The 22,680-nt window shown below is 46.8% G+C and overlaps 1 protein-coding gene across 1 annotated transcript in view; it reads left to right on the top strand.

Annotated features, from left to right (window-relative positions):
• Positions 1-22,680, top strand: part of MCCC2 (methylcrotonyl-CoA carboxylase subunit 2) — a 65,525-nt gene that overhangs the window by 29,474 nt on the left and 13,371 nt on the right. The window contains exons 7-12 of the mRNA XM_056112496.1: positions 8,535-8,648; positions 11,516-11,580; positions 15,833-15,932; positions 16,024-16,119; positions 18,165-18,237; positions 21,575-21,651. Coding sequence (XP_055968471.1) covers positions 8,535-8,648; positions 11,516-11,580; positions 15,833-15,932; positions 16,024-16,119; positions 18,165-18,237; positions 21,575-21,651 — 525 coding nt within the window. The remainder of the gene's footprint in view (positions 1-8,534; positions 8,649-11,515; positions 11,581-15,832; positions 15,933-16,023; positions 16,120-18,164; positions 18,238-21,574; positions 21,652-22,680) is intronic.

The following is a 22,680-nucleotide window of genomic DNA, read 5'->3' as shown; positions in this document are numbered from 1 at the left end:
CTTGCCAAGCTTTGCCTTGCGGGCGAGATACTCTCGGTAGCTTGCCGGGCTCTCCGAGAGGGGCGGAGGAATCGAACCTGGGTTGGCCAGGTCGTCCGAGTGCAAGGCAAATGCCCTACCACTGTGCTATCGCTCCAAATGTATCTTTGAAAAACCAAATTTAGTGTTTTTTGGTTTTTCTCTTGAGAAGTATCTCAAAAATCTTTTCCTATTCTTCTGTCATTTTGGTGAAGATTCTTTTTTTCCCAATGTTTTCATACCAATCCCTTTACCAGTGTCCACTTCCCTTCACTAATACCCCTCCCCCCACTTGCCTCCCATCTACTCATCTGTTTCTACTAGAGAATAGTCTTACACTGTAATGGAGTTCATACGCCCAAGGAAAACAAGTTTTTAAAAGAAAGAGCACCCAGAACCATCTCTCTATACTCTGGAGGAGAAACTGCATCATATGTATGAGAAGGACAGTGTGTTCTAACATTGTTACAGCAAAGGTTTCTGAGAGGAAACTGCAGAACCAGCTTAAATGTTCCCTTCCAGGAGACTGGTCATATTTTTCCCTTTTATTTTGGGGATGGGCTACCTCCTAAGCAGTGTGCAGAGGCCCTGGGGCCTGCCCATCAATTCTCAGACAACCAGGCCAGAGATTTCAGTGGAGGACCAGAGGGTGCGGCTGGCTGGGTGTGGGGCTAGGGAGTCACAGCTCACCCAGCAGTACCAGGGATGAAACCAAGGCCCTGTGCATGTGTTGTGGGTGCCCATTGTTTGTTTGTTTTGCATTTGGGCCACATCTGGTGGTACTCAGTGTCTACTCCCAGCTCAGTGCTGCAGGGTTGGGTGGGGTGTTGCTCCCAGCTCTGCCCAGGGGGCTGTGCAGTGCCAGGGTTCAAACCTGGGTATGTACTGCAGCCAGCTGAGCCAGCACTCTGGGGGCCTGCAAATTTTATCTTTAAGAATGAGCTGGAATTAGTGAATCTACCTAAAGAAGTCTCAAAAGTCGGAATATTTCCATAGACCATTGTTGTGTGTTGTGTATATAAATGCAGGACCAGGGAGATAACTCAAAGGAATGGCGACTCTGTCTTGCAGGCATGTGACCCCATGTTCAGCATCACGTGCTCTTCCCCACCCCTGTGCTCACCCCCAGCCTTATCCCCACTCCGAGCACTGCTGAGTATTGTCCTGGCTCCTAGGCATGGCTGGGTGTGAGCACCACTGTACTTCGGGACCCAAGCATTGACCTGTCCAAACTGCAGTGCTGGGCCAAGTTTCATCGGGAGTGGCTCCCCTTGGACCTCTCCCTCCTGCCAAAAAAACAGAAAAAAGAATCTAAACAAACCAAAACCCAGACTGTATGTGATCGCTCTTTTCTGGAAAACTCTGTAATGGGGCCGGCAGAGGAGAGCGAAGTGGTTAAGGCACAGTATGGCAAGAGTAGTGGGAAATGATCACTCCGGACAAGGACTGAAGCACTGAGTGTTGAAAGTAGGTAAAGGGGTATACATGATAACCTGTACTGCAATGTATTGCAAACCATAAAAACATAATGTCCAAAAGGGGAAAGGGGAAAAGAAAGAGAGGGGTGGGGGAGAAAGGTGCCTGCTAGTGGGAGGGAATCTGGGGACTTTGGTGTGGGAGAAAGGTACACTGGTGAAGGGATGGGTGGTGGAACATTATATGACTAAACCCAGTCATGAACAACTTTGTGACTGTTTATGGTTGTGATTCATTGTGATTCAATTAAAAAAAAATCAAATCTAAGAAAAAAAAAAAACACCAAGGGTTAAGGCACATGCCTTGCATATGGCTGACCCTGTTCAATCCCCTTGGCACTATATAGTGTGACCCTGGGGCCCCCGAAGCCACCAGGTTGGCCCAGGTAAGCCCCGGTACCCCAGGCCCAAGCAGCATCTGTCTGCAGGCCTTTGCACTGCATGAGGGCCCCGGTTGTCTGAGAATCACTAGTGACCCATAGACCCCCCTTGAACCATTTGGGACTGGAGATGGGGGCAGAAAAAAAGGGAAGAAAAGGCAAAAGGCAAAAATTCTACTACTTCCTCTCTCCCTTCTTCTATCCCAGGCAGGATTTCCCCTCTTCTTCTTTTTTTTTTTTTTAAATTTTTATTAGTGAAACACCATGAGGTACAGTTGTAGACTTAAACATTTTTGTGCTTGGGTTTCAGTTATACAGTGATCAAGTACCCATCCTTCCACCAGTGCCCATTCTCCACCACCACGGGTCCCAGTATCCCTCCCCCCCCACCCCCCATCCCACCCGGCCTCTGTGGCAGGGCATTCCCTTTTGTTCTCTCTCTCCTTTTGGGTGTTATGGTTTGCAAAAGAGGCATTGAGTGGAAATCATGTTTGGTCTATAGTCTACTTTCAGCATGCATCTCCCATCCTGGGAGGATCCTCCCAATACCCTTTATTTGGTGCTCCCTTCTCTATCTGAGCTTCCTTTTCCCCTAGCACATGTGGCTGGCCTCCCAGTCATGGAGCAAAATTCCTGGTACTAATCTCAGCCACTCCTGGGTGTTAGTCTCCCATTTTGTTACTTTATGTTCCCCAGATGAATGCAATCTTTCTGTGTCTATCCCTCTCTTTCTGACTCATTTCGCTTAACATGATACTTCCCATGTAGTACCACTTGTATGTGAATTTCATGATTTCATCTTTTCTAACAGCTACATAGTACTCCATTGTGTAAATGTACCAAAGTTTCTTTAACCAGTCATCTGTTCTCGGGCACTCAGGTTTTTTCCAGACTCTGGCTATTGTAAAGAGTGCTGCAATGAACAAACAAGTGCAGATGTCACTTCGACTATACTTTTTTTTGCCTCTCTGGGATATATTCCCAGGAGTGGCATTGCTAGGTCAAATGGGAGCTCAAATTCTAATTTTTTGAGAATCGTCCATACTGTTTTCCAAAAGGTTTGGACCAGTCGGCATTCCCACCAGCAGTGAAGGAGGGTCCCTTTCTAGCCACATCCGCGCCAGCACCGGTTGCTTTTGTTCTTTTGGATGTGGGCCAGTCTCTATGGTGTGAAATGATATCTCATTGTTGTTTTGATCTGTATCTCCCTGATGATTAATGATGTAGAGCATTTTCTCATGTGCCTTTTAGCCATTCGGATTTCTTCTTTGAGAAAGTTTCTGTTCATTTCATTGCCCCATTTTTTGATGGGGTTGGATGTTTTCTTCTTGTGGAGTTCAACCAGTACCTTGTATATCCTTGATATCAACCCCTTGTTGGATGTGTATTCAGCAAATATCCTTTCCCATTTTGTAGACTGTCTTTGTATTTTGGTCACTGTTTCTTTCGAGGTGCGTAAGTTTCTTAGTTTAAGATAGTCCCATTTGTCTATCTCTGTTTTCACTTGCTTGGCCAGTGGCGTGACATCTTTGAGATTTCCCCTCTTCTTCCCTGGCCAGCCTTGTCATTCATCATCTTGATACCAACGCTTCCTTTATGCTTTACCTTTGATCCTCTTCTCTTTGGCTTGTATATCTCCTCAGTCACTGAGGGGAACATAAAAATCTCTCGGGCTGTAGGGATAGCAAGTTCCCCTTGTGTTGGGGAGGCCTGAGTTGATCTGTCAGAGCAGCCCCCAAGCACTCCTGGGGTGGGCGCCCGAGCAGAGCATTGATGGTGAAGCCAAGAGGAAAGGACTTGGTCTCATCTCTGTGTCGCTGTGAAACGGCCAACTTCTGCGGCCTGCCCTGTCCCTTCCTTCCTGCCGGGCTGCCCTCCCCAGACCCCCCTCATAGCATCCTCCTGACCTCCAGCATGCTAGAGCCTTGCCCCGGACAGCCTTGTCACTTGTTGCCTTTCTTGCGATTTGCCCAAGGTGTGGGACCCCTTGGGCCCCTTCATCCTCCAGCTTCCTCCTCCTCACCCCCACAGCTACACCCACAGTTGCAGTCTTGATGGTGTCTGGAGCCCCGCCGACACTCCCTGTCCCCCCACATGCTCTCATCCTGCCCTCGATGTCCCCCCTTGTTTCAGGGATGCTGCTGTGGCGGGTCCCCTGAGGGAAAGATGTGGGGGGGGGGTTGAGCTTCAACTGGACAGACCCTGTTAGCTCCCACTGATTCCTTCCTCATGGTGCCTGCCTTCCCGCTCGTGTGGATTTTGATGTGATCCTTGCCTTTTTTTCCTTTTCTCTCAACACAATCCTAAAAAAAATCTTTCCCTCAGTTGTTTTGTATTTCTTGTGAGTTTCTCTGATGCTGGATGCTCACCAACACATACTAAGCCTCTGACTGCCAGGGCTGGGTTTATTATCCCCCTGGACCGGGCTGATTATTCTCTGGATTGTTTGCCCCCCCTCCACCCGGGATCAAGTTGATTTTCCCCTCTCTATTGTGTTGACTTTTCCTCTTGAATTGGGTTGATTTTTTTCCTCCTGGGTCGGGTTGATTTTTCCCCTTTGCACTGGGTTGATTTTTCTCCTCTTGGATTGGGTTGATTTTCCCCTCTGGGTTGGGTTGATTTTTCCCCTTTGAGTCGGGCTGATTTTCCTCCCAGATTGGGTTGATTGTTCCCCCCGGATCAGCTTGATTCCCCCCGGATAGGGTTGACACTATCTTCTCCATCCCCACGGCCACCCTGAGCTCAGGCTTCCTCTCCAGCCCTCCTGTGGCACTACCCTGGCCGCCCGGCCCCCTCTTGCCTCGGCACCTCTGCCACATGGTGACTCTTTCTCTAGTTCCCAGCTTCCAAACCCTGCTTTCTTGGAGACTCCCTGGTACCTGGTCGATCTTGTATGATGGATTCTGACCTAACACAGGGGTTTGGGCTCTGCTGGAAGGTGCTGCTGGGCCCCCCTCTGGGCCCTCATCTCCCACTGCCGTGCCCGCTTCCTCCCACATCTTTGGCGCTAAGTCTCAACCTCTGCCACTTTTGTAGGAAACAGTTTCCCAGAGTTCCTTTCTGGAAGTCATCTTTTCTTCCAGTACTGGGGTAGAGGTGTCGGGGGCGCCCCTCTTGGAGTGCCTCTTCCTGGCTCTGCCCAAGAGTGACTCCGGCTGGTGCCTGGAGGACCTTACGCAGTGTTGGGGATTGGACCTGGTATGAAAGTCAAATGCCTTGAACCCCTCTACTGTCCCTCCAATCCTGTTCTCATATTTCTTTTTTTTTTTCTTAATTTTTTTTTCAATTGAATCTCTCTGGAGAAAAGGCAGCTGATGTGGCCTTGGGGCTGTGGTTCAGTCCCCTGATGGAGACCGTCACTTGTCAGCCTGTGTCGGCTGCCCGCTTGGCTCAGCTCCTCTCCCATTTCATCTCCCCTGTTTTTGCCTGACTATGTTTTGACAGAATCATCCTCTTTATCTTCACTTCCAGGCTCGGTCTCTGGGTTCCTGACGGTTGCTCATCTCTTCTTTCCCTCGCTCATTCGTTATTTTCATGGAGCCCAGCAACACCTATTTAGCTCTTTCGTCTTACTTTTGAAAGTTCCCCGCTTTTTGAGTCTTACATCATTGTTGCTTTGCTCTAAGTTCCTTGACTGAGTTTTGTACTGAACTGGCTTGGATCTGGGTGCTCTAGTGCTGGGAACAGGCTGAGAGAGTGAGATTGTGTCCTGTGCTTCCAATGAAACCTCAAAAAAAAAAAAAAAAGAAACTACCATGAATTAGATCACTGTCACTGTCCTACTGTTGTTCATCGATTTGCCCAGTAACATCTCCATTGTGACACTTGTTACCGTGTTTGGCATATCGAATACATCACGGGTAGCTTGCCAGGCTTTGCGTGCAAGCGAGATACTCTTGGTAGCTTGCTGGGCTCTTTGAGAGGGGCAGAGGAATCAAACCTGGGTTGGCTGGGTTGGCCGCACGCTAGGAAGACGCCCTACCCGCTGTGCTATCAAAAGTGCAAAAAATATAGAGAATCACAGAAGGAAATAGTCTTCTTCCCACCACTCAAATTCATGTGGTATTAGTTTGGCTCCAGGTTTTAGAAGAATGTATTTATCCACAATTCATTTATCTATGCAAAATATTATATTGATGGGCACAGGGAGTATTTCCTTTTTTTTTTTTTTTTTTGCTGTTGGAAGTGTTCCTCTGATGAATGGCTTCCATGAACACATAGGCTGGAGGAGTTTTAGTCATTGGTATCTTTAAACAGACTGATCCGTGTTTGAGAAGCAGAAACAGTGAGTGCTAAACACTTCTGTCCTGTGCTGACAGATAGATATTACGGCATATATGTGCCGCATGCAAGGCAAGCACCTCAGCCTTGCACTTCTCCATTTTTAATGATATAACCTGAACTCGCAGTGCAAGAATGCTTCCTGTGGGGCCACAGAAAGTACAGCACTCCAGGTGCTGCCTTGCCTGTGGCCAAGCTGGGCCCGATCCCTGAGATTCCCCTGAGCACAGAGCCAGGAGTCAGCCCTGAACACTGCCGGGTATGGCACAAAAACAAAAGAATGCTTTTTTGTGACCATCGTTTAGAAGAAAAATGATGAAAGTTCAGCTTATGCTCCCTTTCATTTTTTAAATTTATTAAATTTTTAAAAAATTTTTATTTCTTTATTTTGATTTTTCGGTCACACCCAGTAATGCATAGGGGTTACTCCTGGCTCATGCATTCAGGAATTACTCCTGGAAGTGCTCAGGGAATTGTATGGGATGCTGAGAATCGAACCCGGGTCAGCCGCTTGCAAGGCAAAGGCCCTACCCTCTGTGCTATCACTCCAGCCCCACATTTATTTTTATTTTTGAGTTTCCCCCTACCTCTAAACATATCATTTGTTTTATATAAGAAAAATTAATGGAATACTGGAATTAGCAGCAAAACAGCTTTCGCGTGATAGTTTAATCTGTTAGTGCTCATAGCACAGCGGTAGGGCATTTGCCTTGCACGCAGCCAACATGGCCGACCCGAGTTCGATTCCTCCGCCCCTCTTGGAGAGCCCAGCGAGCTACTGAGAGTATCTTGCCCCCACGGCAAGGCCTAGCAAGCTCCCCGTGACATATTCGATATGCCAAACACAGTAACAACAAGTTTCAAAATGGAGATGTTATCGAGCCCGTTTGAGTAAATTGATGAACAGCGGAAGGACAGTGACAGTGCTCTTTTTCATTTTTGCAGTACTGTTTGTCCCTGTTGGGGGTTATCAACCAAACCTATATATATATTATTCTTCGCGTCAAACTATTTTCTAAGCAAGAATATACTTTGAAGTTTTAATATGAATAATTTCACCACTAAAGTAGAAAACAATAGTCCTCCTGTCTTCAGTAGGAAACTTATGTGTGTGAGTGGGGGGATAGAACAGAGATGGGGGTTGGTACTGGGCTTGGAGGTCAGGATGGGGAGGGGACACAGCAACAGTGGAGGAGGGTAGTGGCTACTCAGGGCGGGAGATGGTGCTGGAAGGAGGTAAGGTGACATGCATGAACCCCCATCAGGAACAGTATTGTAAACCACCCTGCCTACAAGGGGGAAATGTGCATGTCATAGAGGCAGGGGGAGGGAATCGGGGACACTGGTGGAGGGCCGTGGACACTGGTGGAGGGCAGTGGACACTGGTGGAGGGACTGCTCCTGGAACATTGTATTCCTGAAATTCAAAAATGAATGAATCTGTACGTTACAGTGTAACGTAAAAAAAAATTGTTTTTGTTTTTGGGGCACACGTGGCAATGCTCAGGAGTTATTCCTGGCCTTACTCCTAGGAATTACTCCTGGAGGTGCTCGGTGGACCATATGGAATGCCAAGGATCGAACTTCTGTGTCTGCCTGCAAAGCAGATGCCCTAACCACTGTACAATCTCTCCAGTTCCAATTGAAAAAAAAAATTTTTTTAAAGAAAAAAATGGTTCTCAGTTGATTTTTCTTTGAGCAAGAGTTTCAACTTATGCTATTTTTTTTTTCTTTTTGGGTCATACCTGGCAATGCTCAGGGATTACTCCTGGTTCTGCACTCAGGAATTACTTGTGGCAGTTCTCGGCACCATATGGGATGGTGGGGATCGAACCCGGGTTGGCTGTGTGCAAGGCAAACACCCTACCCACTGTACTATATGCTCTGGACCTTAACTTAAGTTACATTATTAATGGCTTTATAAGTTAGCAAGTAGTATTCATATTCAGGGTAAATATTAGACTCAGGTTAATATTCAATATTTGGAGACTTATTTCACTATTTGGTGAGGTAAGCAGTAATTGTTCGAGGACTTGGTATTCATATTAAGTTTAAAAGTCGCCCTTTTGATAGTTTTGCCCCATTGTGAGTAGATGTCTCTTCCATTAGTTTACCCCACTAATGATATCCCTGGTTACTCTTCACTCTGGCAGGGGGATGGTTCAAAAATCTTATAGCAGAGTGATACAATCCCCCAAACTGCTTAGATGGAAGAAGTCAGGGAGCTATTTCCAGTGTTTAGGGAACTCGGTACTTAAAGTGAGGTTCCGGAGCCTTTGGTCATGCCTGGGTGTGAGCTCTTGTAGCGCTGTGGTTGCAGATCGCCTGCCTGCTTGTGGCTGGGCCCAGCCTGACGTGTGTTTGTTGTTGCTCAATTGCAGATTGCGGTGGTCATGGGCTCCTGTACAGCCGGAGGAGCTTACGTGCCCGCCATGGCGGATGAGAACATCATTGTACGCAAGCAGGGCACCATTTTCTTGGCGGGACCACCCTTGGTAAGGACCCACCCTTCCTTCCTTCCCTCCCTCCCCCTCCCTCCCTCCTTCCTTCCTCCCTCCCTCCCTCCCTCCCTCCCTTCCTCCCTCCTTCCCTCCCTTCCTTCCTTCCTTCCCTCCCTCCTTCCCTCCTTCCCCTCTCTCCTTCCCTTCCCCTCTTCCCTTTCTTCCTCTCTGTCTTTCTTTCCCTCCTCTCCTCCTTCCACCCCTCTTTTTTTCCCTTCTTCATTCCTCTTTCCCTTCCTTCCCTCCCCTCCCTTCCTTTCTTTTTCCCTCCCTCCTCCCTTCCCTTCCCCCTTTATGATTTCAAAAGAGTCTCCTTTGATTTTTTTTTGAGTATTAAAACAGGTTTTACTTAAAAAATTATGTTAAAAAGATTATATGCTTGGACTTAAAATCAATGTTTTCCAAGTGGTTGCGTTAATTTAAATAACTATTGAGGGTGACATCGCCAAAAGGGCTACTGCCACAGATGTGAGAGCCTCTGGGGTCATTCAGAGAGCCCCTGCCCGGTTATGCTTGAATATTTTTTTTAGCCACGTGTTCTTATCAGCATCCGCTGATGGGAGGACCATCCATCCCCAATTTACCTTTGTGTAGTGAAGTGTGCTCTGACGGTGAGTTCTTTTTTTATATTTTAGTAGAAAATGGGCTGGAGCTATAGCACAGCGGGTACGGCATTTGCCTTGCACATGGCTGACTCGGGTTTGATTCCTCCCTCCCTCTCAGAGAGCCTGGCAAGCTACCGAGAGTATCCCCCCCACATAGCAGAGCCTGGCAAGCTCCCCATGGCGTATTCAATATGTCAAAAACAGTAACAGTAAGTCTCACAGTGGAGACATTACTGGTGCCCATTCGAGCAAATCCATGAACAATGGGAGGACAGTGCTACAGTGCAGTGCTAGTAGAAAATAAGACATTTCCTCATTAGGAAATGAGTAAAGAAGTGACTACACAGCTGGGGGCTGCAGGCCACAGTCCCGAGAATGGCATCAAGCCAGGGGTTTTCACAGGAACCGCCTTATCTTCCTCGCTGGGCAGCAGCGTGAGGTCTGGTTAGCCTTCAGATTTACCCTGAGACCCCCTCAAGATGCACCCTGGTGGGGCTGGAGTGATAGCACAGTGGGTAAGGGGTTTGCCTTGCACATGGCTGACCCGGGTTCGATTCTCAGCATCCCATATGGTCCCCTGAGCACCACCAGGAGTAATTCCTGAGTGCAGAGCCAGGAGTAACCCCTGTGCATCGCCGGGTGTGACCCAAAAAGCAAAAAAAAGATGTACCCTGGAAAGCCACGTCTCAGCAGCAAGATATTCGGAAGGGCCGTGTTTATGGGCAGAGGGAAGCAGCTGCATGAGAATTCTCGATTTTGATGCTTGTTTTCACAGAAAGTTGAGAAAAAGATCTCTGTAGCCTCATGCATCATGTGTGATGGAGTTGCTCTCATTTAAAGTGGTTGGGAGAAATGCATAGTAATAAGACAAGTTTTTGATGGAACTTTTGTTCTCCTTTTATCTTCTCAACTCGTTAGTAGAATGAGCTGTTTTAATTCTTTCCTTTGACTTTTATCTTTGCACCTATCATAGTATCAAATATGATGTGGGCGTTCAGAAATACCGATGACAAATTGTTATGGTTTTAGTTGATAGCAGTCAGATCACTGGAAATAAATATAGCATCTTTGCTATGTATTTTAAGCCACTTTTAATATGCAGATAACAGTGGTAATTTGTTATTGTCGGGACTAAATACTGTTTAGTCTAAAGTTTTGGGGAAGAAAGGAACCAGTAATTTAGTTCTTGGAGTAAACTGAATGTGAAATTTTTCATGGTCCCTCCCTGTGAAATGATATTTAAGACAGCTTTTGATCAAGTGAATAACAAGCCATTTATTTCTGTGTGTTATTTTTAGATCAGTGTTCATTATCCTCAAAAAGTTTTTTTTCAATTTGAAGAAAAAGAAACAAATTAATCAACCCAAAGAAGAACGAATCAATAAGCAATTCCTAAGGGCTTCAATTACCTAAATGATTTTTCTTTCTTCTTCTGATTAGATTTTCTCAGACTATGATTAAGTCATTCTTAATTCATTACATAATGTTTCTTTGGGGTCAGCTTCAACTGAATGTTTGATGGAGGTAATCTTGGAGATTTCCACCTCCCCCCCCCCCCCACCAAAGTATTGAACCACCTTTATGGGGTTATTTCTGATAGATAATGACAAAAACAAAACAAAAAAAAACACCTAGCAAATACCCTCTAGACATTGATGACATTGATTGAGTGTTCAAAATATGAATAAATCCTTCTGCTTGCCACTAAGAGGCTCCCAGTATGAAGGAAGTGACAGACACTCAGAATAAACATTGAGACTCAGTCTGGCAAGAGCCTGCCTGGAAGACCCTTGAACCATGAACGCACAAGCATTGCTCTGTTAATACCACTGGGGAGACAGTCAATGATGACATGGCCTGGGCAGGCCACGGAAAACCACCCAGAGCAGGGGCTGTGAGGTCAGGCTGAAGGAAAAGGCAGGAAGCAGTGGGTGGCTGAGAGGGAGCCTGGGCAGGCAAAGGCTTTCATGGACAGGTCTCAGCAGCTGGCCCAGGGGGAGTGAGCATTGGGCGTTCAGGCCACGGATGCCAGGGTCCAACGCTCGCCTTCCGTCTGCAGGCAAGGCGTGCTGTGACTCGAATTCCGATTTTCCACCCATGGACTAAAGACTCTGATCTAAGTTCGCTGGGCAAGCACAGTGCTCCTGGCTCCAGGGAGAAACAGTGCTGTGGAGTTTCTGGGTTAGGAGACATGCAGGGTCAGGGGCGTTTGTCTGTGTCAGGAGCCCATCTCACAGTTTCTCCTTCTGGTGGTAGGTCAAAGCGGCAACTGGAGAAGAGGTGTCGGCGGAGGATCTGGGAGGCGCCGATCTTCACTGCAGGTGAAATGGAACTGTTTCTTGGTTTATTCGTTTTGTTTTTGTTGGGGGCCACACCCAGCGATGCTCAGGGGTGACTCCTGGCTCTGCACTCAGTAATCACTCCAGGCAGTACTTGGGGGACCATATGTGGGATGCTGCGGATCCAGCCTGGGTTTACTATTTGCCGGGCAAGTGCCTTACCCAGCTGTACTATTGCTGCAGCCCCCGATCTCGATCTTCATTTTGGGGTAAAAGAAGTTTAAAATGACTGTTTTCCAAGTGGTAAACTTGTCAGTTCAAGCCACACTTCTGTTGTTGTTCTCCCAAGTGGCTATTTTAGGATTCAGTTCTCTGAACTCTTGCAGTGCATTTCCAAGCCGGGGCGTCAGTTTTGCTGTTAGCATGCAGGGCGGGATGTGTGTGTGTGTGTGGGGAGGGAGAGTTTCATGTCTGTCTGACACACTCATCCATGCCTGTTCTATGCTGGCTCTGTGCCAGCTATCTGCGGCAGGGAGCCAGAAGTTGTCTTTGGATCAGAGCTTTCCAAATTATTGGCCTACTGCTCCCTTTTCAGAAAAGAAAAATTACTCCACATACCCCCTCTGGAAACCTGTCTTTAAGTGAAAGAACAGACAGTCCCCTCTCAATTACATGGGATTCTACACCCAGCTCACCCAACTACACAGTCTATACTCATCCCACCCAGTTACACAGGAGTCTATACTCATCCCCCCCAATTATACAGGAGTTTGCACCATCCCCCATCCAATTACACAGGAGTCTATACCCATCCTACCCAATTACACAGGAGTCTACACCCCCCTCCCCCAATTACACAGGCGTCTACACCCTTCCCCCCATTATACAGGAGTCTATACCGATGCCCCTCCCAATTACACAGAAGTCTACACCCTCCCCGTGGATCATTCCAGCACCCCTGAAATTGCTCACATTGGGAAACTGGGTTCTATTTAGTGAGACATAGTAGATTAATACTTACCTTAGAGAATTTTTAAAAAAAAAAGGAAGAAGAAGAAAAGAAAGGTGTGACTGTGATTAGGCGGCCAGAGACCCAGTGGCGGCACAGCAAGAGAAGAGGGCTGGGACCCTGAGGCGGGCAGGGGTCAGGGCTCAGTACTGAGACGGGGTGTCTGCAGGTGAAGTGTGACTTGAAGCAGATCACAGAAGAAATGGACTTTTAATATTCTTGGTTTTGGGGCCACACCTGTCTGTGCTCAGGGCCTGCTCCTGGCTCTGTGCTCAGGGATCACAACCATATGGGTGGCCAGGGATTGAACCCTAGTAGGACGTGTGCAAGGCAGGTGCCCTACCCGTTGTCCTCTCTCTCCAGCCCTGAGAAATTTTTTTTTCCTTAAATTTTTATTAGTGAAACACCATGAGGTACAGTTGTAGACTTACACATTTTTGTGCTTGGGTTTCATAAAGTAACAAAATAGGAGACTAACATTCAAGAATAGCCGAGATAAGTACCAGGAGGATTACTCCATGGCTTTGAGGCCAGCCGCACACTCTAGGGGAAAAGGCAGCTCAGATAGAGAAGGGAGCACAAAATTTTTTTAAAGAATTTTGGGCCACAGGGGGGCTGGAGCGATAGTGCGGCAGGTATGGCATTTGCCTTGCACAGGGCCGACCTGGGTTCGATCCCCGGCATCCCATATGGTCCCCCAAGCACCGCCAGGAGTAATTCCTGAGTGCAAAGCCAGGAGTAACCCCTGAGCATCGCTGGGTGTGACCCAAAAAGAAAAAAAGAAGAATTTTGGGCCACACCAGATGTCCTTGCTTTATCAGTGCTGGGCACAAGAGAAAGTGAAGTGGAGGGTTTTATTCCCGACAGGTTCTAGAGACAGCACAGGCCGGGCCTGGAGTGACCTCAGAGAGGGCAGGGGGAGCTGTCTCGGCCTCTTTTGGGGCTGGCTTGTGGGTGGTGCTTTGGGGTTATTGGGTCAGGACCAGATTAGTCCATTTGAAACCAAAGTGAGGTTGGGAAAAGCTCCGTAGGGGTCCTTGGCAGCGTAGGCACCTGGGTGGCAGCAGAGCCTTTCGAGCACAAAGGTTGTAGGAGCCACATCGGTCTGTAGGTCTGCTCGTGACTCCATGGCCACTCCCTGGTGGGTACCTGCCCGCACTCTCTCTGCTCCTCTCTCTAGCTTTTTCTCTCACTCTTTTCCTCTCTACCATCCTCTCTCTCTCTCTCTCTCTCTCTCTCTCTCTCTCTCTCTCTCTGTTAGAAGTCCCTATTTACGCTTCTCTGATTAGTCATCCTTTGGAGTTCATTTGACGCAAAGCCTTATATAACATAGTGTCTCTTCAAAGGTTTCCTTTTCCGGCTCTTTGGGTAAGCACTGAGCAGTTTTTAAAACAAAAGCCTTTTATTTTCAGTATTTTTTTACTTGGAAGCAGTTCCTTCTGCTTCTGCTTACTTACTGCATGACTACTGTGTCCCTTGAATCCATGGCTGTACTTGTATGATGTGCCACAGTGTTAAGAGATAAGGTCAGTCATAACACGTATGTTAAAGGAACCAAAGGGCCTCCCATTCTCAGAGCCTTTGAAGGGCCATAGAGAGGAGCAAAAATGGCCACTGCTTTTATCTTAGAGTGCCGTGTTGGAAGCAGAGAGTGACAGGGACTCCCCAGTGAGAACCCAGTTCTCAGAAATGCCTCTGAAGGGGAATGTGCCTGCCATAGAGGCAGGGGGCTAGGGGTGGGGGTGACGGGAGGGATACTGGAAACATTGGTGATGGAGAATGGGCATGGGTGGAGGGATGGGTACTCGAGCATGGTATGACCGAAACATAATCATGCCAGTTTGTAAATCTGTAATTGTATCTCATGGTGATTCATTAAAATAAAATTAAAAAAAATAAAAAGAAATGCCTCTGAGGGGTTGGACTTTCTCAACCGAGATCCCAACTAGTCCCTCCTCATAAAATAAACATTCCCTTTTCCCTCCCAGACATGTACATTTACCTAACTTCAGAATTGAAAAAAAAATATCTATTATATTTGGACATCGTAGCACATTTCCGCCTGCCATCAGCTGTCTGCGTCAGGGCAGGGCTAATCCACCAAGCAGGCCTATGCTTCACTGCCTCACTCACAGCGAGCTTGGAGAGAAGCAGGTGTCCCAGCCCAGAGCTGCCCTCTCAGGGCCCCTGTTCTACCTGAGGCCCCAGGTGTGTCTTCACGCCATTGTGTGTGTAACCTCTGATATCTTGCACATGGGGAGAAATTGTTTTTGGGACTCCAGCAAGTCTCTTAGACATGAGAGACACAACTGACTTTTTAAAAAATTTTTGGGTCACACTCAGCGATGTTCAGGGGTTACTCCTGACTCTGCACTCAGGAATCACTCCTGGTAGGCTTAGGGGACCATATGGGATGCCAGGGATAGAACCTGGGCCAGCTGCATGCCAGGCAAGATGGCACCCGCTGACCCACTATTGTTCTGGCCCATGGTTGGCATTCTTGTGAGAGGTTCAGTTAGGTAGGTGCAAGCTCATTTTGTTGTACTCAACTGTGTCCCCAAAGCTTGGCTTGACCTTTATCACCTGCACTTTCTTTGAGGTGAATGGAATGACCCTTAGCTAGAAGTTCACAGCAGTGAAATTCAGTGGTCATAGAAAAAGGATACTGAGGAATACCAAATGTGGGTTTTTCTCTTATTTAGGGGTGGGGTGGGGAAGGGCCCACCCAGCAGTGTTCAGAGCTTACTCTTGGCTCTGCACTCAGGAATTACTCCTGGCGGGTCAGAGGGACCCTGTGGGATCCTGGAGATTGATCCCAGGTTGGCTTCGTGCAAGGCAAGTCTTCATGCAAGGCAACCCTACCTGCTAGTCTACCTCTCCAGGCCCAGAAAGTATGGCTTCTTATGCAGCTAGAGGCAATTGTGTTTTCCCTCTTTGTGAAATGGGGTTAATACTGCTAGATCAGGACACCAGGAGGATTAAATTAATTGATGCCTTGGGGCTGGGCAGATGGTGGAATCCTTGCCTGGGCCGTCTCAGCCCTGAGTTCAGTCCCTGATACTGCATCCACTAGGCCCAAGCACTGAGTTTTTGAAGCCTCAACAGCTGGACTAAGCATCTCCAGGAGTGAGTGGCCCCTGGAATCCCGGAGAGGTTCCCCACACCCCATCAAGGCTGATCTTTCCTGAAGTGTCCTGGAAGGAAAAGTCAAGTCATCCTTAGATGAGAGAGAGCACTTGGGGTTTCAGATATTTCCTTTCCCCTGATCTGTGCTTTACTCTGTAGGAAGTCTGGGGTCTCCGACTACTATGCCCTGGATGATAACCACGCCCTCCACCTCACTAGGAAGATCGTGAGGAATCTCAACTATCAGAAGAAGCTGAGTGTGAGTAGGGGCCGTTCGTTGGTGTCTTGCCGAAAAGTAGGGTGTCTCTTGGTGCCGTGAGCCAGCCAGTAGGGGTTTCCCGTGTCTGCAGGTCACCGTGGAGCCTTCCGAAGAGCCTTTATTCCCCGCTGACGAGCTGTACGGAATCGTGGGTGCCAACCTGAAGAGGAACTTTGATGTCCGAGAGGTGGGTACACTGACCCAGCTGTGAGTGTCTCTGGGGGTGTGTTCTCCGGGCTGGAGTCGGTTGGTTACTCTCCTGCTGCCGGTCTCGCATGGATGAGGTGGAGAGGGCTTCATGAAACTGGGGGGTTGTTGGTAGGTTGGAAATACAGAGAGGCAGAAAGGACAGGGGAAGTGTTTGATTACTGGAAAAGTTTGATTGCAAAATAACAGCAAGGGTATTTTTTTTATTCCTGGGGACATCCAGAAGGCTATCTAGGGCGACTTCTTAATTTTCAGCTATTTCTTCTTTTTTTTTTTTCAATGCTCTTATTTTGGGAAATGGATGAGATGTCTGTAAGTTGTTGAAAGAGATGAACAGGCTGTCTCAGATCATTGTGACATTAGGACAGATGAGATTTTTGGTCAGGTGAGATGTTGCTAGGTTACAAATTGCTAATCTGGTTTTTCGTAGCTGGATTGACAGCTTCCAGTGTGGGCATACGGCATGGAGTCTTTGTATTTGTCCAGTGCCTGTGTCTAGTAGCACAGTTTGTAAATTGGGAAGTTATCTTAATATCTGATTCCAGGCTAGAAATTATCAATTATTTTAGATGACTTTTCCACTTGACTATGATACTACATACTAATTGTAAAAATTGTAGAACATACAGAAACAGAAGTATGGAGCCAATAGCCAAATGCCCTCCCACCAAAAGTACAGATGGGAGGGCATTTGCCTTGCAAGTGGCAAACCCAGTCCCCCAAGCATGATCCCTAAGCACAAAAACAAACACAAAAAATAATAAAAACTGCTTTTTATTTCATCCAGAGAAAACAGTTTATATTTTGATGTGTCGACTTACTTTCTAGGTATGCGTTTTTATGTAGTTGAGAAACACTCTCTGTGGGGTGTGTGTGTGTGTGTGTGTGTGTGTGTGTGTGTGTGTGTGTGTATTTATACACTTGAGAGTTTTTTTTTTCCGGTTTGTTTTTGGGCCACACCCCATGGCGTTCAGGGCTTACTTCTGCCTCTGCACTCAGGTATTTTTTAAGTTGGAGATCGAACCCTGGTTTGTTTTAATATACCTCTTTTCAGTTTGAATGGTAAACACTTCCCCATTCTCTTTTGGGGGGAACTCACAAGCATGCTTAGAAGGCAGGCTTCACATTGGCAGGTCTCGGCCAGCTGGGACAATTCCATGCCAGGGCAGAGGACGTGGTGCGGCTGGGGGTACCCAAGCCACCCCATGGTGCTGGGGGTGCTCCTGAGCTGCAGCCTGCAGCCAGAAGCTGGGGATTGAGTACAGATGTGACCCATGCCCAGCAGACGCCCTGACTCTCTCCCAGCTCTCATTTCCCTGTTCTTTAAAAATTCCTCAAGAAGCACTTTTCCGAGGCCCTAATTCTTATAGTGTTTGGCAGCATGGTAGACTTAAATCAGCACCTTTTAATGTTCTTAACTTTTTGAGACAGGAGGAAGCAGAGGCTTAGGGAATAGGAGGTAATCAGCCTGGGGCTGTTTTCTCAGTAGCAACGCTGGGCGTCTGAGCTGGTTCTTCACCTCCACCTGGTGTGTTTTTCCTTCCTCTCCTGCTAATTCTTCTCAGCTTCTCCTCTCTGTTCCATCTCTGCAGCAGTGAGAACTAAGACTCAGAGGGGTTCAGTAATAGCACGCTCCAGAGCCTGCCACCAGAGCTGGTGCTCTGGGCTTGGAACTCAGGCATTCGGATGCTGAGCCCCGTTCCCCATGTTCCAATTGCTCCCCCAGCTCTTGGGTGATGCGTTTGTGCACCTGTGAGTTCTGAGCCTTGCAGCCAGCCCGCTCGTCTTTCACTGTTCTGCTGTGCCTCACGCTGCTGCTGCTTTGACAGTGAAGTGTAAGATCAGAAGCCAGGATATTTTCAGAGCCAAAAACCATGCGTGAAATTCTGGTGAGAAGAGGTTCTGTTTGGGATGAAATTTTGTAAAAGAGACAAATCCACTCTGACTCTGTTTTCCTCTTAAATGACAAAGATGCAAATAAAAAAGTACTTATCATTTCTCAAATAATTTTTTTTCCCTCTTTAGGTCATTGCTAGAATCGTGGATGGAAGCAGATTCAATGAATTCAAGGCCTTATATGGAGACACATTAGTTACAGGTATGAAGATTGAAAATATGAACATTTTCTGTTGCTTTGAAAAAAAAAAGTCTTTTGTCTCAAGGCTTTGATGTACTTGGCTCAAGCTTTGTTATTTTCGAGTGGTACAAACATGAGTCAGTATTCGGAAGGAGCAGTTTTGTAAAAATCATTCGTAGCTGAATGGCTTCGTGAATTTAGAGAGTTTAAAATGATGATGACTCTTTGCTGACATGGAGACCTTTGTCTGTGGGTTGGTGGCATTATTTGTAAAAATATTCTGACCACAGTGGAAATAATATGTCACTATTTCTGTATCTCTGGATCACCATGATTGATTTGAAAGATTCAGCACCATCTTCCTTGGCCCTTTGATCTTCAATTCAGTCAGGAAGTACTATATATTTAGCTTCCCAGAGGGGAGTACAATCACTTAAACCTCATGCTCTTTGTGTAGGTCTGCTGGAAAAAAAATATTGGAATACTAAGTCTGATAAAGCAAAATAAGGATGTTCATATGCTTATAAAAGTTCATTCATTGACCTAAAGAATTAAGTTTCTAGATCTCTGAAAATCAGTGTTTTAGGGTCTGGGAGATGGCTCAGAGGGTTGGGACACTGGTGAAGACTTCAGCACCAGGCCCAGAATGAGTATCCCTCGGAGTGGTCCCTAAACACTGGGACAACTCTCCTCCCCCAAACAAAACAAAACAAAACAGAACAATGCTTGAGTTACAACTGCCAGACCCATAATAACCTCTGATGGACAAATGGCAGAACAAATTCTTTGAATTGCGGTTGGGCTTTATAAAGACTCGAAAATGTGGTAATTAATCTTAAGACATCATAACAGAGTAGAAAAAGTGACTAAAAGTAAAATCCCCTTTACCAGTGTACATTGAGGCTAAAGGATAAGTCACAATGCTTTCCTTGGTCTGGATTATGAGCAGAAGGGCTCACCCAGAGAGCAGAATTTATGTCTTTGTATTTAAGTGTTTAAGTGATAAAAAGCTTTGTGTTTGATATATGGACAGGATTTGTCACTGAGTAGATCAGGATGTAATAGCTGTCATCGTGTGGTAGGTTCAAACAAGTCAGAGCTGTTTCTGCCTCTCAAAGGGGGATGGGCTCCCTCGGAATCTATTTTTGTATATTTTTGGGAAGATTTCTTGGCACCATTGTCCCTAGAATACCGGGGGTGGGACTGGAGCGATAGCACAGCGGGTAGGGCGTTTGCCTTGCACGTGGCCAACCCGGGTTTGACTCCCAGCATTCCACATGGTCCCCTGAGCACTGCCAGGAGTAATTCCTGAGTGAAGAGCCAGGAGTAACCCCTGTGCATAGCCACGTGTGACCCAAAAAGAAAAAAAAAAAGAATACCAGGGGTCTATCCAGTTTCATCTCTCTTTGACTGGCCTGGAATTCAGATAAGATTGACGGCAGGCAGGGATCGAGAGGAGAGGCAAGAGCGGGTGGGCGGGGAAGTGGTCTGAGGGAAGGAATGAGTAAGGTTGAAAGGGAACATGAGGGAAATGAAGAGAGCTGAGGCTGATGGGGTGAGGGAGTCGGGGGAGTGGGCCATGAGTGGATTTTTCGGAGATGCGGGTAGCTCTGGGTACCCTTCAGGGCTTCTTCCTTGTCATCTACTGACCCAGCAGTTTCTTGGACATTCACTCTTCTCTTTGGCCCACAGGAAGTTGGTAGAGATGCTCCTTCCACAGGTGACTCGTGGCTCTAGCGCAGTGGGGCAAACTCAGGAAGGGCTGAGGCTGGGCCCCACAGTCTCACACAGGACAGGGGAGAGGACACCTTCAGGGGGGCACCGACTGTGAGGAGATCTGCCAGGGTCCCTGCTCTCTTTGTGCAGGCAGAACTCAGTGGGTGGCCTCAGCCTGCAAGAGCACCCCTCCCCATGTCTCCCTGCCCACACGCCCCCTGCCCAAGTATCACATCTGTAAGCCGTCAGCACATGCAACCTAGGCTGGGGGTCTTGAGGGAAAAGATTGAGGGAAATCTAGGGCATCGTCTAGTTTGTGTTTCATTTTTTTGGTATCCAATAAAATGCAATATAAAGAAATACTGAATAAGCGTGAAGAATAAAGGCTCATCTTTGGAAGACTCAGTGTTTGAGCTGCACATTGGCTGACACTGCCTCTTATCCGTTAGGGTTCCTGCAGCAGTTTGGAGGCGTTTGCCTTGTATCAGGCACTAGGTGCTGATGTCTTAGCCGTAGCCTGTCCAGCGTGACCTTGAAGACAGAGGCTTGTGGCAGAAGCTTCATTCTGCTTTATCGAGCACACTTATGGCTCTGAGGGTCCCAGTGTTGGCTCCTGATTTCAGTTCTAAGTGGGCTGTGTGGAGAGACCTTTCTCAGGTTGGGTTCCTTAGATGGGCAAAATTATCTGTTTCCTGCAGTCCCCTTCCAGGCTTACAGGATGTGTTCTGTTTGAATTTGTCTTCTCTCTTATTTCTGTTTTTGTGTATGGAGACAGTGCTTGGTGGGGTAGCAGAAGTGGCAAGATAGAAATGATACTTGTTGAAAGAAGGGAAAAATTGCAAAGATGGGTGGAAGTGGCAGTACTCCTCTCCAAATATTAGATTTTGTTTTTTCTTTTTTTGGGGTCACACCTAGTAATGCTTAGGATTTACTCCTGACTCTGCCCGGGGGACCATATGCAGTTCCAGCCATCAAACCTGTATCTACCACGTACAACGCAATTGCTTTAACCTCTGTACTTATGCTTTTTTTTTTGTCAAATTTACCTGTATTGGGTTAATTAATTCTATTTCAAGGACCCATCATAACCACAGACAAATGTGGTTTGATTTGAGTCACCTGAAACTGGTGAGTAGCTATAACCCTGAGCCTTCTAGGCTCTGTACTTTGAGTCGATGGTTTCATAATTTTCTTAGTGACGGTAGGTAGTAGGCGTTCAAGTGTATGTTACAGTGAATGAATAGATAGCACAGCACATCAATCATTTGATTGAACCAACCACTCAGACACGTGGATAACTTTACACATAACAGAACCGTTTTCTTTTCCTTTTTATTGTACCTGCCACTCGCAGCAATGTACGGTAGGGAAGGGGGTTATTGTAGGGTCCAGGGTGGAACCCAGGGTCTTGCTTATGCTCGGCTGCTTCTCTGCTGATTCACTATCTCCCTGCTCCAACACAGCCCTTTTAAGACCTGCAGAACTTTCAAGTGAAAAACACTGTGATGGCTATTGTCTCTTGCCTTAGATGCCATCTCCTCTTTCAGAATTTTATTTTGTACAAGAATATGTAAGTATGTCATTCTCTTGTGATTCAGAGTCCTATAAAATGCATAAATCTTTTTTTCAATTTTCTTTTGAGGATTTGCCAGAATATTTGGATACCCAGTAGGTATCATTGGAAATAATGGTGTTCTCTTCTCTGAATCTGCAAAAAAGGCAAGTACTGTTAGAAACATTTCAGGATATATTCCATAAAAGCTTTGGAATATTTAGCCAAATGAATTAGCACAGGTGTGTGTGTGTGTGTGTGTGTGTGTGTGTGTTAGACCTTTTTGATTAACATGATGAATCATCTGGACCACTTTTTAAAAAATCAAATGTTTGGGGCTGCAGCGATAGTACCGTGGGTAGGCATTTGCCTTGCATGCAGCTGACCCTGGTTCAATCCCTGATATACCATATGGTCCGCCGAGCACCACCAGGAGTAATTCCTGAGTGCAAAGCCAGGTGTAACCCCTGAGCATCGCTGGGTGTGACCCAAAAAGGAAAAACAATCAAATGTTTGTTTCGGGAAATTTCTATAAGATACTTGAATTATACCTGCTATGGATGAGCATACACTCTGAGGCTACAGGAATGTTTGTCTTAAAAACATACTGCTGAAGTGATTAATTTTTAGTGCTTTTTGGGGGGGGGAGGGGAAGTCTCACCCGATGGTGCTCAGGCACCACTCTTGGCAATGCTTGGAGAATCTTGTAGTGCCAGCAGTTGGACTCAGGGCTCCCGTGAGCATAGCTGGTGCTCCGACCCTGAGCCATCTGCCTGGCCCCGATTCAGGCAGTTTTGACACATGTTTATTCTGTTCAACCTTGTCCTCAGTTGAGCTTGATTCTGTCTTCTCCTTTTTGGGGATGGGGAACAGTGCTCCTTGTTATTGACTCTCTGTTTTGCTTGTTCCTTACTTTTCTTTGGTTCACAGCATTAGAGAGCTTCAGGAGCTTACACTTATCCTCCTTTTTGTGGTTCTCCCACTGCCATCGAATGAAATACTTTGTTCCACCGACCGCTCCTCCCCCCTCCTCTCGTTCCTCTAGTATTTTCACTGCCGCCATGAATGTTGTATTGTTTACATTCAGAGATGGATTTTGAAAGAGATGTTTTTAGAATCTAAATAGTTCTAGAAAGAGGTAGTTCTTGAATATACAAATCTTTGGGCTTTGTGTTCAAAACCACCCATTATGTCTC

This window comes from Sorex fumeus, unplaced genomic scaffold (assembly GCF_029834395.1).
Source record: "Sorex fumeus unplaced genomic scaffold, SorFum_2.1 ptg000018l, whole genome shotgun sequence".
NCBI classification, from domain to species: domain Eukaryota; kingdom Metazoa; phylum Chordata; class Mammalia; order Eulipotyphla; family Soricidae; genus Sorex; species Sorex fumeus.
This window is presented reverse-complemented; position numbering and strand designations above follow the sequence as displayed.